This window comes from Mercenaria mercenaria, chromosome 3 (genome assembly GCF_021730395.1).
Source record: "Mercenaria mercenaria strain notata chromosome 3, MADL_Memer_1, whole genome shotgun sequence".
Lineage (NCBI taxonomy): Eukaryota > Metazoa > Mollusca > Bivalvia > Venerida > Veneridae > Mercenaria > Mercenaria mercenaria.
Genome location: NC_069363.1, coordinates 15,915,266 through 15,931,311, shown reverse-complemented (window position 1 = coordinate 15,931,311; position 16,046 = coordinate 15,915,266). Strand labels below are relative to the sequence as shown.

The 16,046-nt window shown below is 33.8% G+C and overlaps 1 protein-coding gene across 1 annotated transcript; it reads right to left on the bottom strand.

Moving 5' to 3' along the window:
• Positions 1-1,882: 1,882 nt before the first annotated feature.
• On the bottom strand, positions 1,883-10,248 carry LOC123525902 (prostaglandin E2 receptor EP4 subtype-like). The gene is made up of 4 exons (XM_053537914.1): positions 10,135-10,248; positions 8,854-9,697; positions 4,941-5,686; positions 1,883-2,150 (listed from the first exon to the last, which is right to left on the bottom strand). The coding sequence occupies exons 2-4, from the start codon at positions 9,673-9,675 to the stop codon at positions 2,120-2,122; spliced, it is 1,599 nt and encodes a 532-aa protein (XP_053393889.1). The 5' UTR covers positions 9,676-9,697; positions 10,135-10,248; the 3' UTR covers positions 1,883-2,119.
• Positions 10,249-16,046: the final 5,798 nt, after the last annotated feature.

Below are 16,046 nucleotides of genomic sequence, written 5' to 3'. Positions count from 1 at the left end.
AAAGTTTCTTTGTTAAAATTAACGAGAAAATTGACAAAAACTATGTCGAACATTTATAATAGAATTTATAGCAAATTTGTGCGTAGGTAATGAAACAATTGCTTCACACTAATTATAAAAACACTTTCCCTTAATTTAGATTGCTATTTCATGACTAGTATCTTTTATTAAGCGATTAAAATGCCTTAAACAGTTTTGATAGTCACGTATTACTATCATAAGAACTTCATAAAATTAATAAAATATGAAGATAACTTCTTTGATGTATCAATATTTTGGAAAATATTTTATATTTATGCTGTATATAATAACAAGTTTATTGTAAGGGATATTCATAGTAGCATGTCTAAAATGATATTAATTTTCCTGAAATAGTAGAACATGAAAATTACCTACTGACAAGATTATCACGGTGCACCTCTTCAAAAGCATGAGACACAATTAGATTATCGGAGAATATTCTGATTAATATACTAAAAGTGTTTAACAACGGTTCCCCAAAACGTGGTAAATGATATTCTAATATAAATCTAGAGTCGAAGAAAGGTAATTATTGCATTATTTCGTAGTCATTGTTGGTTATCAATATTGAGATCTACGCATTATCAAAGCTTGTTGGGTTTGGAATAGCACCGATACTGTTTACTTTAACAGCTCTTAATGGCGGAGGAAGATTCCAGATGTCCCTCCGGACATTGTATCAACCAAGTTTTAATGATTCTGAAAATATATTAATTTATATATATTTTCATGCAATTCAGTTGTGTAATTAATGCATTTATTTGAATCTTACATATCATCGTTAAATCTATTTTTAGCATTCATGGCCATATTTGTTATTGTTTAGGCGTAAAAAAAAAGTTTGTTTCCGGTATCCCGACCTACCCTAAATTTTTGGCCCGACCCTAAATGTTTTTATGGCCTAGGAGAATACTGTTTTCAACTTTTAACAAAAAGTTGCAAAAATGCACTTTGTATGCTTTAAACAGGGTCAGTGATGTTAGAAATCAACTTACTGATTCGACCTACCTACCCTAATGTTTTTGAGCATATTAATGATATTATACATATCATAGCGTACATGCCAACTATAGCAATACATATTAGTTCATATATATATATATTAAGTTGTATTACTTGTTGTTAACCCGTCTATCAACCCAAATCCAAGATAGCATATTCATAACTATATCAGTACAAGAAATACGATATGAGAAAACCAACATAGTGCGTTAGCGACCAGCATGGATCCAGACCAGCCTGCGCATCCGCGCAGTCTGGTCAGGATCTATGCTGTTCGCTAACGGTTTCTCTAATTGCAATAGGCTTTGAAAGCGAACAGCATGGATCCTACAGGCTGGTCTGGATCTATGCTGGTCGCAAACGCACTATGTTGGTTTTCTCATGGCGCTGCTCATATATGAAATAATATTTGCAACATTACAATTTTGATTATTTCAGAATACATTTGAATTTTTATGTCTGTTTGATAACTGGCATGTGTGTGTACTTTTGAGGCTTTCTTTGTCTTTAGCGACTAAACTATTGAGGATGTTTTGGTCTTTTCATGGACATTTCATACTTGCTTATGTTTCGTATGCAACATCTCCGTACGCATGGCATGGCTCATTGTAACAAAAATAAACTTAGTCGCCTCCATTCGTGCTATATTGGTTTTACTTCGCGCCTATATATATATTTTTCGCATCCAAAAACTTCTGATAAAAACGTTTCTACAACACATTGTTCCAAGCTGTGTTACACGTGGCTATGAATCTGAATATGGTTTAACCTATTTATATTTGTACATTAAGATTTACCTTGTCGATATCTGCTCTGCATTAACTGCTTGTTCGCAACACATGTACAATCAACAATCAAGCTCTGCTAGGACTTTATTCAGGGTTACAAAATCAATCAGTTTGCGGAATAAACGTTCACCAATTTGACAAATCAGCATTTCATGTTTCAGTAAGTTCCTGTCGTTATTTTATGTCCTATGGCGAGATAAAATCAAGTACACTTAAACGTTGTAAGAAGTCATGAAATTCAAACTGAAATTTAGCATGTCAACTAAAGCAGCATAATTAAATCAATCGTTGGCAGTGTCTGATCAACTCTATTTATCGCTGGATTTCGTTTTCCTCAAACTGAAAATACAAATACACATATCAGGAATAGGAATTATTAAAACTCAAATAAATTTAAAGTATCGAAAAAGGATCATCTGACGGAGATATTTTTTTGCGAAAGATATTCTCCTCTTCACCAATAATATTATATCAATTTCTGAAGGTAATTTAAGTTAAAATATAGATGCATATATAAAAAAGACCAACTGAAGCGTAGAAAATCAACGAGAACCAGATTTTCCAACTTTTCATCACGCTAACAGGTTCTTTCAAAAATATCTGACTGCATGCAAGCATGCCATTCAGAAGTGCAGGTATAAGAAAAGTACATGTGTCATTTCCCTATCTAATTTATGATTTTTTGATAAAAGCTACCTAAACACAAAGTTTGCTGACAATAGGTGCACACAAACTAAAGATATTGAGCATAACCCATTTTTCTATCTTTAGTAACAGTGACCCAAAATACAATCCAAAGCCAGTTCTTATATTTAAAGTCATAAACTCGAAACCAGCTTTCTGATGATCAAACTGAAAAAAGTCTAATTTTTAATATAACTATGACCATATTTTTCTATTTTTAGCCACCCAATGGCATTTAAATGACCTTTTCGTCACCAAAAAAAAAAAAAACGAAAAAAGAAAAAAAATGTTTAGCCGACACCCTTTCATTCTACAGCAAAAAAAAATTATTATTTTTTATTTCAAATATGACCCCATTTTTCTATTTTTAGCTACACTGAACTTGACCCTGATTCAAGTGACTTCAAATATTATTCCCAACCTTTTGTGTTTGATAAAAGCTATCTACACACCAAGTATACCAAGTATACTGACAATAAGTGTACCCAAACTAAAGATATTGAGGGGAAGTAACAGTGACCCCAAATATCATTCAAAGCTAATATTTCAGATAAGCATGCTGTACACAAATTTTGGTGGCAGAAAGTAAGTCCAAACTAAAATTATAAAGCGGAAACCACCTTTTTGATGATCACATTGAGAAAAAAAAATCTATTTTTAGAGAAAAAAATCTATATTTAGTAACTGTGACCTTGACCTGACCAAATGGCATTAAAATGACCTTTTTATCACAAAAAAAAAAGAAAAAAACATTTTTTTGATCTCAGTAGAATTTGAACCGACGCCCTTCCATCTCACTGACTAAAAAGTAGCTTTTGGCCCAACGCTGTAGACTACTGTGCCATCGTGGAATTTTCTAAGTGTAAAGATTAAATAAGTTATCCTGACCTTGAACTTGACCCCAATGATCCAATATACAATCCAAACCTTGGTTTTTCTATAAGGTACCTATAGGCCAAGTTTAATTTCAATACATCAATACAAACGAAAGTTATTGAGCGGAAACCATTTTTTTCCTATTTTTAGCAACAGTGACCTTGAACTTGACCCAAATGATCACAAATGCAATCTAAACCTTTGTCGCCTTACCATCTATCTACAGACCAAGTTTGGTGTCTATAACTTGTTCCAAACTAAAGTTATGGTGCGGAAACTAAAAGTTTGACGAAACCACATACCTCAATCTATTAACCGGTTTTCTACGAAAACCTGGTTAAAATTGTTATTTCTACTCCTTCTTCCGTGTATCGGTTTAAAGCTTACCTCAGAGATGAAAAAGATATAATTGTATGACGTCTTCTAAATAATGCGAAGACCCTGACGACGTCAGATGACAGTGAAATCTTAAAGTTTGTTTAAGATTAAGCATTTCATTTTGATCCGTTTTAATTACCAACAAAATAGACAAAAGCAAGGTACATCAAGATGAAAGAAAAAACTAATGCCGTACATTGCGATGATAAAGAAATAGAATATATTTTACATAAGAACCAATGCACAATTCAAGTCATTAACGTGAATCGAAGGTATGCATCCAAACAGATTTCCTCATCAGACGAGTCCAACCTTTATTGGAATGTTCAAGTAAATAAAATCAAAGATGCTGCAGCTACTCTAGTTGAAATTGTCTAATATATTTGTATCTTGATAATGTTTGATGTTAAAACTTGCAACTATTTATTCTTCACGTGTTATGTCTATTAATTTGTCCCCTAAAACCCTTTTCGTAACAATGGAAGTTACCTCCATGTACAGTTATTGTTCATTGGATGCTAAAAGTTTAATTTGAATGAATAAAAATAGTCGTATCCGTTTTTCGGTTGCAAATAAATGTGAATATTGATCTAAGAATCAAACCAGTGTATTGCGGTGAGGTGAAAAGTGCAACAGGTCGAGTGCCCTTATTGCAGTTGTATAAATGTATCTCACGACTTTAAAAGAAGTAACATTTTAAAAACTTATGCCAAAAATGTCAGTTTTTGTGATACATGTAAATAACTTAATCAGAAGTATTCAAAAATGTTCAAACATAATGAATAGTCACAAGTTTAACAGAAGACTCATGGTTTCTAGATATAAACATTTTCAATGAAGTGATCGCATCATCAATGGCCTCATCCATAACAATTGAGTGATGAAGTGTTGTTGCACTTGTTGTTTGGACCCTCGATACAGTTTTGCAGTACATCTTTAATCAAGCAATAGAATATATTAAGAGATGAAGAAATCAACCTACAATATAAATACTGAAAATATTTTAAGGCATGTCTTTTCTGTAAATTATCTGATCGTTTCCTTCCCTTTATCAAAACCACTTTTTTGTGTTAATTAATATTGATAAGATCTAACACAATCATAGTAATTATTCTGTAACGAAAACTGCAAATGTCGAATATCAATTTATTTAGTCTGTATATAGTGTTATGTTAGAAATGGAAAAAGTACCTTTCATGAACGCATCTTGTATGCGAGGGATACTTGGTATATTCCAAATGTGACGCTCCGTTGATATCTTGAGATAATGATGATTCTTTGGTTTCCATCTCTGAATTCTTCGGACAATTACTGCAGTTTGTATGTGTAACTGGGACACTGTGCTGCAAGGACACAAGAGGTTTCAAGTTATCTGCAAACTTTCCCTGTGTGCTTTGATAACGTAATGCTGGTATTTTGGGAGTTCTTCCTTGGTACATTTTAGTTGGCGACTTATTGTCAATGTATAAAACTTTCATATAGATGCCCTTATCTTCGTCTGGTTTCACCGATTTTCCAAACTGAAAGTGACAAACGTAACAAGAGTCTTTGTTTTCTTTGTTATGTACAGCATTTGTAATACCTGGCAGTGGCGACCTGTTAATGCTACAGACATTTTGCGTTACATCCGGTGGAGAAATATTCTTTTTGTTTTCTCTGTTGGTTTGAAGAACGCCATTCTTAATTTCGTCAATAGAATTACGGTCATTGTTCTGAACATCGTCCTCAAGTCCGTTCTCATGGATTCGCTTTTCTACAACAGATAAACATTTTGTTTTAAGTCCCTTTACACCTCTTGTAATTGCCATGCAAGTAGATCTCCTTAACAGTATATATAACCATGGATCTAGTGTCTGATTTAGACTGGCAAGGCGGACAGCCGCAAGGTCCAACAAGACATTCTTTATCCCTGTAGCCTGTGTCATTATTATCCGTAACTGAAATAAACAATAAAAGCATCAACACGAAATATATTATTCTAGATGATTTTGTACTACTTCAAATATTATTGTATAACAAAATATCATGTATAATAAATGAAAGCCATCCACTTGTCCTAGTTACCAGCTACTTATATGTAATGGCAATTTAGATCGTATTCACAAAATGGGTACTTATTTGCGTTTCGTCAAGCAACTAAATAATCTTCTAACAAAGAATCGAAAATAATTTTGTTTAAAACACTGACAGTGAACAAATAACATGACAACATGTTCAAGTAAAGATGAGAGAAAATCAAAAGAAATATCAGCATGACAAAATGTATCAATATATGAATGTTAAGATGCGCGAATAAGCATAACACAATTGTACATAAACAGACTGGACGCATTGGTCGAGAGGGCTAAGACGCTTTCCTACGAAGGTGAAGGCCCCAGGTTCGATTCCTAGCTACTCCCATTGCGTTGTTGGGCAAGGCATTTTATCACGATTGCCTCAATCGACTCAGCTGTAAATGGATACCAGCAAATTCAAGGTATATTTGGTTTTAATTGTTTTTGAAATAGGGTTGCATAAAAACTCTACAGAGCTTATGTTCATGGTTGAGAGCTAAGCAAAACCTGCTCAGTAGTAGAACGTAACCACGATTTGAAAATCTTTCGATATATCCTTTGTTGTGTTATCATAAACATGATTACATATATGTTGAATATATGAAAGGAAACAAACATTATAGATACACACTTTTTGAGCTTTCACTTATTCAAAGCTCTATGGACTGATGTGTGTGAAAAAAAGAATCCACTGAGATAACACTTAAAATTAATTATGCGGATATGACAGTCAATAGATGATAAGATTACTATATAACTGGCTAGATGATTAATATATCTACTCGGCAGAATTACCGATAGGCCGTGACGTTTTGTTCTCAAATATAACCGCAAATATAGCTTAGAGACACTTAACCTTTATCCTGCTAAGATTCTATAATGGACTGGTCAATCATTCAATTAGAGCAGTACCATTTATTATTCGAAGTGGTGTTCATTGAAAGGTTCCTGACTGAATTGCGAACAGTGCAGACCACCGTGTAGGCTCACCTTGGTCTACACTGTTCTCAAAGGCAGAATCACTTGCAGCAAGCTAAATTTTAAGAAGAAAACAAAAACATCATCTTTTTCGAAAAGATATTCGGGAATGACCACACTTAGGCTCTCTCGAAATTGAATTCGTTCAGGTTATATGAAAAAATATAAAATCGAAAGGACTTTTGAAATGTAATCCATTTAACCGCAAATATGTTTTTTCCACTTTTCTCTATTTTACACATTCCGTGATATATACCGATATTTCATTACATGTTAAAGTTCATTTAAAAATTGTTGTCAAATTCATTTTCACCTGCAAGTGTAATTACAAGTATGAGATGTTGTAACAGATACCAGTATGAAATTCAATTTAGAATAAAATACTCACAACAAACTATTACATTAAGTGCCTTACAGGCATAGAAAACAACTGATATATTGGCTAATTAATACATTTGCTTCATTTTGTTCCCTGGTGAGACATAAATAGCATAAAATCACACATGATCTTTAGATTGTAAATAACTAACTAACATGTCGAAAAACATCAGATTGTAGCTGTAAAAGTAAGTCTGGTAAAATATAATACATTGATTCCGATGAAGATATTAAGATGAAATTTCCTTTTTTACTGCTGTGTTACTGAGAAATAAAATGCTTTATGCTTGGTACAATATCATTATATTCCACACTCTTTTCATACAAGTTAATTCAACTACGAATACTTCAGCACAATTGCCCTGAACGATCTATATGAAAACTGACAGTGGGAAATTAATATAGCATAGAGTAGCAAATATATTTCAATTCATGACCTCCAAAAGGACAACGGAACAGAAGTCAGGCATGTAAAAGAAATGAGAATAATAGCGAATTTGGCATGACTTGAGCCTAAGAGACAGTGGAAACTTGATAACTCGACATGCAAATCGGCTACGGGAAGTAAATGTACAAGTCGTTACAGCGAACTACCCATTGATAATACCTTACAGGAAAGATTGCAAAATATGTCAAGGGAAAAACAAGTGATTTCACCCAACAGAAAATGAACACCATATAGTTAAATCAAATTTCAGTAAAATCTGCAAATGGTTTTAGTTTATGCCTGTAATTGATTAGCGCAAATATACCATTTATTGCGCAAAATAGAATACAAACATAAACGGGGAGCAGAATCTAAGCATTACCAGTAATGGCGCCAAACAGAAATAAAGGCAACATAGCATATACTTAACGTCAAAACATAACTAGATAGGGAACAACAGTGTGCAATTACTATTCATGCAAAATAGTAACTGAAGACAGTAACTAAAGTAAAGGCTTACACATCAAGCAAATCATTGGAAGGGAACGTAATGTGCAAACCAGAACCGGAAGACAATAATTAAGATACTTTTGCATGTTTGTCCTACAGTAGCATCATTGTATCCAAAGACATTTCAGCCAATTAAACGAAAACGTTAGATCAAATTGAAAGTATGAGTATCTTGGTCAAATTTCACAACGTGCAGCTATGGGAACATCACAATTTAATATAAGGGACTAGTAAAAAATTACACAATTTTAATGAAACTTTTCATAATTGTAGAACTACCTATTTTCAATCATATGGCTAAATAAATTGTAACGGTTCAGCTGCTTAATTTTTTACAAGTATCAATTGGAGTGCTTAAACTTCTGCTTGTTTTATGGTACCGTTTTGTTTTTTTTATATCAAAAGCCTTCATATTTTTTAAAACAAACATTAAGAGACATAGTAGCAATGATTGTTAAAATAAAATATAGATGATATAATAGATTCTTGTCAACATTAATGCTATCCGTTACTTTAACCTGTTTCCATGTCCTATAACTGTTCCCATCAAAACGTACATTTTCGAAGTTCGCAGGGAACCAGTTTAGCGATACTGTAAATGTTCCAGGCCGTCTCTTCCGGTTAATCAAATGTATAAAACTTCCTTACTTGCCATTAACGACACAAAACAAAAACTAAAGAAAACAAGTTTAAGAAACAATGATAGAATCTGAAGACAGTAATGATGCTTAACAGACAAAAATATACATAAACTTACCATTAATGGTGCCCAACACACGGTAAAAACCACAGTTAAAGCGCACAGTAACACAATCATCTGTATCTCAGCATCAATTGACTTTCTCCGCGGATTCCGCGCAGTCACAAGTCCATCATGTTCTGGTAAAGGATGACTTAGAGCAAATACACTTTCACTGTCTCGTCTGAACCTCGTTTTAAAGATTGTTACTACGACATAAGTGTTACATAACACAATCATCAGAATCAAAATTAAGTTTGTACACGCGTATATGTATCCATAAACTTTAAATAGAATGTTTTCAGAATGAAAGTCTATATAACACCATGTTCCCGGGTATTGTTTTTCGTATTTTCCAAAGCCGAATAAAGGCAATAACCCATATGATATAACGCCAAACCATATTATAAGAAGACAGCCACGAGCAGTACCCGTGCGGCATCGGCTCGAGTAGAAAAATACACATCTTAAAGCCAGAAATCGTTCAACCGCCATAGCACAAATTATAAGAGGAGTCGCGAGCCCAAATGTTGCCATTGCGAAGCCATGGAAACGGCAATGTGCGTCTCCCCCAGCCCAATGGCGCCGATTGATGTAAGTAATGACAACCGAAGGTGACGTCAATAAAATTCCAAGCAGATCAGTCCATACTAGACCTATGATAAGACTGTAGAACTTTGTTGTCCGTACGTCTGTGCGTGTTTTGTAAAGACTATACAGCGCTAAAATATTTCCTAGTACACCCGTAAGGGACATGAAGACCGGTGATAAAATAGTAGCTCCTGCTTGACTTGTTGTACAATTGGCCAAATCAGTAAAATTGCTAGTATGGTTACACATCTTACATTTTCTTTTTAACGATCTGAAAGACAATTTATTTTTACGACTGATTAACACATTTGTCTGTTTTCTTTTCAATTTCATAAAGACGCGTTCTGAAAGCAATTTTATAATAATGACAGTTCAAGTTCTTTCAAGCGATAAAGGGAAAAAAGAAACATATGAAACAGCATTTTAAAAAATAATCAACTAATGGACCTCCTACACCAAATGCAAAATTTCAGTTCATGATCTACATTTGATTTATTAAAAAGTAATATTTTCTTTTAGAATACGGCGTTCTACGAGAAAATTGGGTGAAAAATGCAAAATTAAGGCTGTGCGTTTTCCTTAAATAATAAAATATTTTTAAAACATTAAATGCATAGATATTATAAAGGTTTTCAATACGTTTAGAAACAAACATTAGAATTAATACTATTATTAAAAGAAATTAATAAAATTAGGAGAACAATTTACCTGGTCAAATCCTGTATGAATTTTAACTACCCAGCAAGTGCGACGGAATGAATTCCGATGAAGTCTATATTTATATCTTCCATTATTAGGAGCGCCAAAGCATTCGTTGGCCGCTCTGCAAATTTCCAATACTTCGATGGAGACTAATGTATAAAAGCAAGCATGTGAACAGCAGTTTTCTTTTTTGCAGTACTAAAAGAATATCCAATGTTACCATTGTAATTTGCCTTTGAAGTCCATGCCATTGGCACGTTTAAAGTTTTAGACAAAATACAATAATAATGTTTGCCAAACAGGTCGCAGAACAATTGAACATTACATGGGCAATTAATTGTATCCAAATTGTAGCATTTCCTTATTATTTGTCCAAAGAAAAAGTGAGTTTCGCATATCAGCTTAACATTTTATTTACATTATATAACGATTTCACTGAATATATTGTTGATGATATGTGAAAAAAACGAGGGCATCTTTCCGGGTATTTATTGCACACCCCTTGTATATATGAGAGAATACATAAAGCTTCTTTGGTCCAAATCAGTCAAAAAGACTAAAATTTCACTGTTGATTTGTACGATATTAAAACAGAGACTTGAGTATATACTAGTATGCAAATGTTGAACCAATGAGAATGTATAGTACAATTCGAGAGCATCGAAACTTACCTTATTGGGTAAGTGGACTTGTTGTGGAATATGCACGCTCGTTTGTACTACTAGGCGCTTTGCCGTAACTGGTCTGGCGTATTGTGGTGGTGAGTAGTTCGTATAAATTCTCTCTACTTATAATAATATATAATGCGAACTTCTATGCTCGAGGATCTCACGTATGGGAGAGTAACTGTTCTAAATTTAATCATATCCCTACAAATTCATCGTAGATCCAGTTAACATTCAGAGAAAGAATATTGCTTCTCGGATCGCAATCTGTTGAAAGACTAAAATGTTACTGCTGATATGTGGAACATGATAACAGAAATTTGAGTATGCAAATGTTGAACCAGTACGAATATGTAACAAGTCAAATGGTTTATCGCGGCCAGAAATTTGTACAAACCTGACAGTAGTTGCGAAATTGTCTTTTGTGCAAGAAAGAAGCATTTACCATAATGTCCAGTACTGGACAGGTATAGTGACCATGCACGGACACAGCCAATTTTCTCAGAGGGGGTCCGATCCCCTGACCACCCCACCCCCCACCTACCCTGGAAATTTTGAAATTTAGCACTTCATTTTTTGCATTCTGGGACAGTTTTATGGACTAACCTGTTAAACTTGGGAAAATGATAAAATCAAGCTTTCTTGAAGGTAAAATTCTTAGTTTCTTTTAGATAAATAATATGAATTATGTCGGGGTCGTATGTAGCAGCAGCCGCATATACTTTACATGCAGTCCTAATGTTGCCTGTTTCGAAAAACATTTTCTTTCCTTCTTGTCTTCTTTCCTTTTTTAAAGATTTTCCAGAGGGGTCCGGACCCCCGGTCCTCTCCCCCTCTGGATCCACGCATGGTGACATATCATGCTTTCTGTTTATGCAGATAAACTTGTGTTTGGTTAAATTTCAACAGAGCACAATTGTCTGAACAGTGTACAAACTCATTACTGTTTTTTTTCAGGCAAGGATGGAAAAAAAAGTGGTAAACAATGAAAGCAGTAACATTTTTATTAAAAAAAAACCACAAAAAACAATGAGACAAACATTTCCAACATCTTTGGACGGTTCAAAAATCCCATGTTAAACATACGATAAAGCCCGAAACGCGTGAAAATGTTCCGAATGTAAATCGGGTGAAGTAGGCGCTCTATGTATAGAGTTAGATTATGCGTCTAGATTGATTAAACTGGGCGAGTCTACTTACTTATTACTTGAGGATGAAAAAAAACCTGTTTTTTAAATGTTGCTCTTAAACAAGAGTGGCGGTTGAACTACTAAAAGTACAACAACAGTTAATTCACAACAAATCGTACGGTATGTTTTATAATCAGTAGAAGCTAGTCGTATTTACGCTTATGACACCTGTTTCACCCATAAGTAAAGAATTCACAGGTCCATCATGATATATTTTCCCCAGCGCGCATATACTTTACCTATTCAATATGATCATCGGCCGCGATCAATAAAATTCGGATGTGTATATATTGCAGCATCGAAACGAGTGTTATTGGGTAAATGGACTTGTTGTTCAATTTGCAACCATGTATGTTCTGCTAGGGACTTTGTCGTAAGTATTCTGGTATATCATGGTGGTGATTAGTTCGTATAATTTCTCACTATCCTAAGATTGCCAGTATCTATCGATATTTTTTCTCAGTTTACATATTCTTTTTTCTGGCCGCCGGCCGGTATTGAGTTTACCTTTACTTCCTGTAAACATCTGGGGTGAAGGTCATGAAACTGTACATATTGATTGGTGGATGAAAGATGCTCTGAGTTGTATTGTTAGACAGTATAATCCGTTGCAAGACTCCTGTGGAAATAGCTTACATCATAAACCTGATTCTCCTCGGTAGTGAGTTCGACTACAAACCTGCCAATTCTGCCACTCTGATATGGAGTGATCTCCCCATAAACGATTTACAGTCAACTCGTCCCCATTTTGTTCATTTCGTATCCCTTGACGATTTCAAATTGGTCATTTTGTCCCCATTATAATTAATATAGTTGTGATGTAAAATATGTGTTCTTTAAAATATGAAATACATAAAAATCATCATAATTTTAGTTAAAAAACTACATTTTATTTTGCTTTATAAATACCCAATCGTATGTAAAAGTGCAGAGTGTATACACGTTTCAAAGCTTGCAGTTTGCATTTGCTAATGCGGCCGTGCATCTTTTTTAAAGATACTTCTTGTTTTATTTGCAGTAACTGTAAATATTAGTAAATATTTTACGGCTTGATTCCGATTGCCTTCAGAAATAGAAAGTTTACATCTGAACCATGTTGCATGCATGACATGACTTCTCGAGGAAGAAGCTTTAATTTGTCGTCATACACAGTTTCTGAAAGTATGCGATCTGCATTTAATGCAATAGAATACGACTATCCTTAAAATATGCGATCTACATTATAATCTGTAGAATACCTAAATGTCACAAAAGAGTTCCAGTAATCTTCGCGAGCTGCATTATATTAAATTTATTAAAAAGTTTCTTGATAAGAATGTTCTCTGCCATGACAACTGTACACATTAAAACATAAACAAATATTAAACAACACTGAATTCGATGTTTTCAGTTATGCTTGGAAATAACACCGTGTTGAATTAATGGCAGAACCTGCATACTTTTGTAATGAACATTATAGAAATAGCTGTAGGAAAGGGACAGGAGAAGATATGGTTATTCGCATTTATTCTATAACTATTTTATCTGTCCAATCGTGAACGTTCATTTGCAACACGTGACCGTACAATATATATTACCTTACTGGACGCACGTGCGTACAAAGAACCTGTATTTTTACGTATTTGGACGGTTCAAAAAGTCCCATGCCTAAACATACGATAAAGCCCGAAACGCGTGAAAATGTTCCGAATGTAAATTGGGTGAAGTAGGCGCTCTATGTACAGAGTTAGATTATGCGTCTTGAAGGTCACAATTTGCTAAATAGTTTTCCCTATATATTCTATATAAAAGTGACCTTTTATAAAAAGCTACCAAACATAGCTACACCCATTTCAGAGAACAAATCCTTACCTCATTTTAAAGAGTTATGATAAAACTGATATAAAATGAAGAGATAAGTAGGGGTCATGTATCTTCTAAGAGAGATTTCTCTGGTCAAATTTGCTTACTGTAAACTGACATCAAAATCACACTGCTGTGACCTGGAAGTACTACTCATACTAAAATTGAGCTTCACTTCACCAAATACAACCTGCTCTCCAATTTTTTCTACCAAAATGTCAAAAATACATCCACAATGAAATTTAAACAGAAACTAGCTTTAATTTAGACATCTGTTGCCATGCCAAGTGAAAAATTAGTGTTCAAATACCTGTCAGTCATTACGCCACTAGTCCAGATGGCTCCCACGCTGGTTCCTATAGTTTAGTTAGGCCTGAAATGAGGAAGGCAGAAATACGATATTCAGTGAATCATTTTTAATTAAACTAAAATACAATAGATATAGAATAAAAAGGTTATTTAACATTGAACTGTACAATACGAGATATATTTGGACTCGTTCCCAGCTGGGAAAAACCATATTGGTCTCGCCTAGCGGCTTGTCCAATATGGTTTTCTCAGCTGAGTACTCGTCCAAATATATCTCCGTATTGTACAGAACAATATAACAGACCTTATAGAACCGTTGTGGCATTCTGTAAAAGGTATTGATTATTGAACATGCTAATTAATTTCTTCATTTATTGTTGTCTTTTGATTCAATATTTTCCAATCATTTCTGTATTGCTGTTAGCAATACATTAGGATCTATTCCTTCCAATTACAACATAATTCAGACTTTTCATTTTGGTGTTATGGCAAACAAAACACACAACTTGACACGGCACGGGGCTTAACTTAAGAATAATCAGAAAATGAAAAATGATTAATGTATTGAGAGTGTAAGCAGATTAAATAACTTTAATAATGAATTTAACGTTATATATTTTAAATGTAGCGTTTCTTCTTGCACGAAATCACGTATTTAAATTATTGAAACTTTAATGGTACGGGCGGCAGAAAAATTAAAATAAAACCTGGTAAAGATATAACTGTTCAGCTTTGTTTCTTTATGTATGTATAATATAACAATTTTTTGATAATGTTGATAATCCGTATATGCTATCTTTTTACAATAAAATTTATGACAATTTTAATTCAGAAGTAGATACGTTAACCACCTAATGATAGCATTCTATCTCCACAAGAATAACATTTACATTAATTTGTTAGCTTTGTTTATCTATTGTCAACCTCCCTTTTACATACTGTTCTGACTAAATGCAGACGTTAGTGCTTTATGAGCAACATCCTACATAGAGTTCTTACCTATATGAAGACGTTAATGCCTTAAGAGCAACACCCTATATGGATTTCTTAGCTATACGAACGCGTTAATGCCTCAATGTGACACCCTCCATGTATTTCTGAGTTAAATACAGACGTTATTGCTTCATGAGCAACATCGTACATGGATTTCTTAGCTATAAGAAGACGTTAATGACTCAATGCATTTCTGAGTTAAATGCAGACGTTAATGTTTCATGAGCAACATAGTACATGGATTTCTTAGCTATATGAAGACAATAATACCTTAAGAGCAACATCCTGCATGGATGTCTTAGCTATATGAAGACAATAATACCTTAAAAGCAACATCCTACATGGATTTCTTAGCTATATGAAGACGTTAATGCCTCAATGCATTTCTGAGTTAAATGCAGACGTTAATGCTTCATGCGCAACATCCTATATGGAGTTCTTAGCTATATGAAGACGTTAATATCCTAAGAGCAACATCCTCTATGAATTTCTTAAGGTAGTTCTTCACGTTTGGATTGAAATTTTTTCTACAATGTAGAATTTGATTAAACTCTGATTTTTCAAAACTTCAGAATATACCTAGAAAAATCAGCAAATAAAAAAGATAGGGTCGTGTGCTTGATTTTTTGCTAGACTGATTTGAAAAATTTGGACCTCATGCAATATTTCATAATGGGAGTCTATGGGAAAATCATAACTTTCATTACATTTTCGCGAATAGAATGTTTTCTACAATGTAGATTTTGATGAAACTTCCCACGGTTGTTCATACACATACGGACTATAATTTGGTGAAATAAAACGTATAGGTCCGTGTGCTTATTCTTGAGATATTTGACTATGATTAAAGTGAACCGGACATTTCACGCTAATTTTAACACATTATTTTGAATTTTTTAGCGTGCCGTATGTTTTAATA

What these genes read in the sequence shown, in the direction of transcription:
- LOC123525902 (XM_053537914.1), bottom strand. Translation starts at nt 9,675, where the DNA reads ATGTGTAACCATACTAGCAATTTTACTGATTTGGCCAATTGTACAACA. An exon ending in TGTGTTGGGCACCATTAATG is followed by an intron (nt 5,687 to 8,853) that starts GTAAGTTTATGT and finishes TGTTTATTTCAG; the next exon opens with TTACGGATAATAATGACACA. An exon ending in ACAAGATGCGTTCATGAAAG is followed by an intron (nt 2,151 to 4,940) that starts GTACTTTTTCCA and finishes TTGTATTTTCAG; the next exon opens with TTTGAGGAAAACGAAATCCA.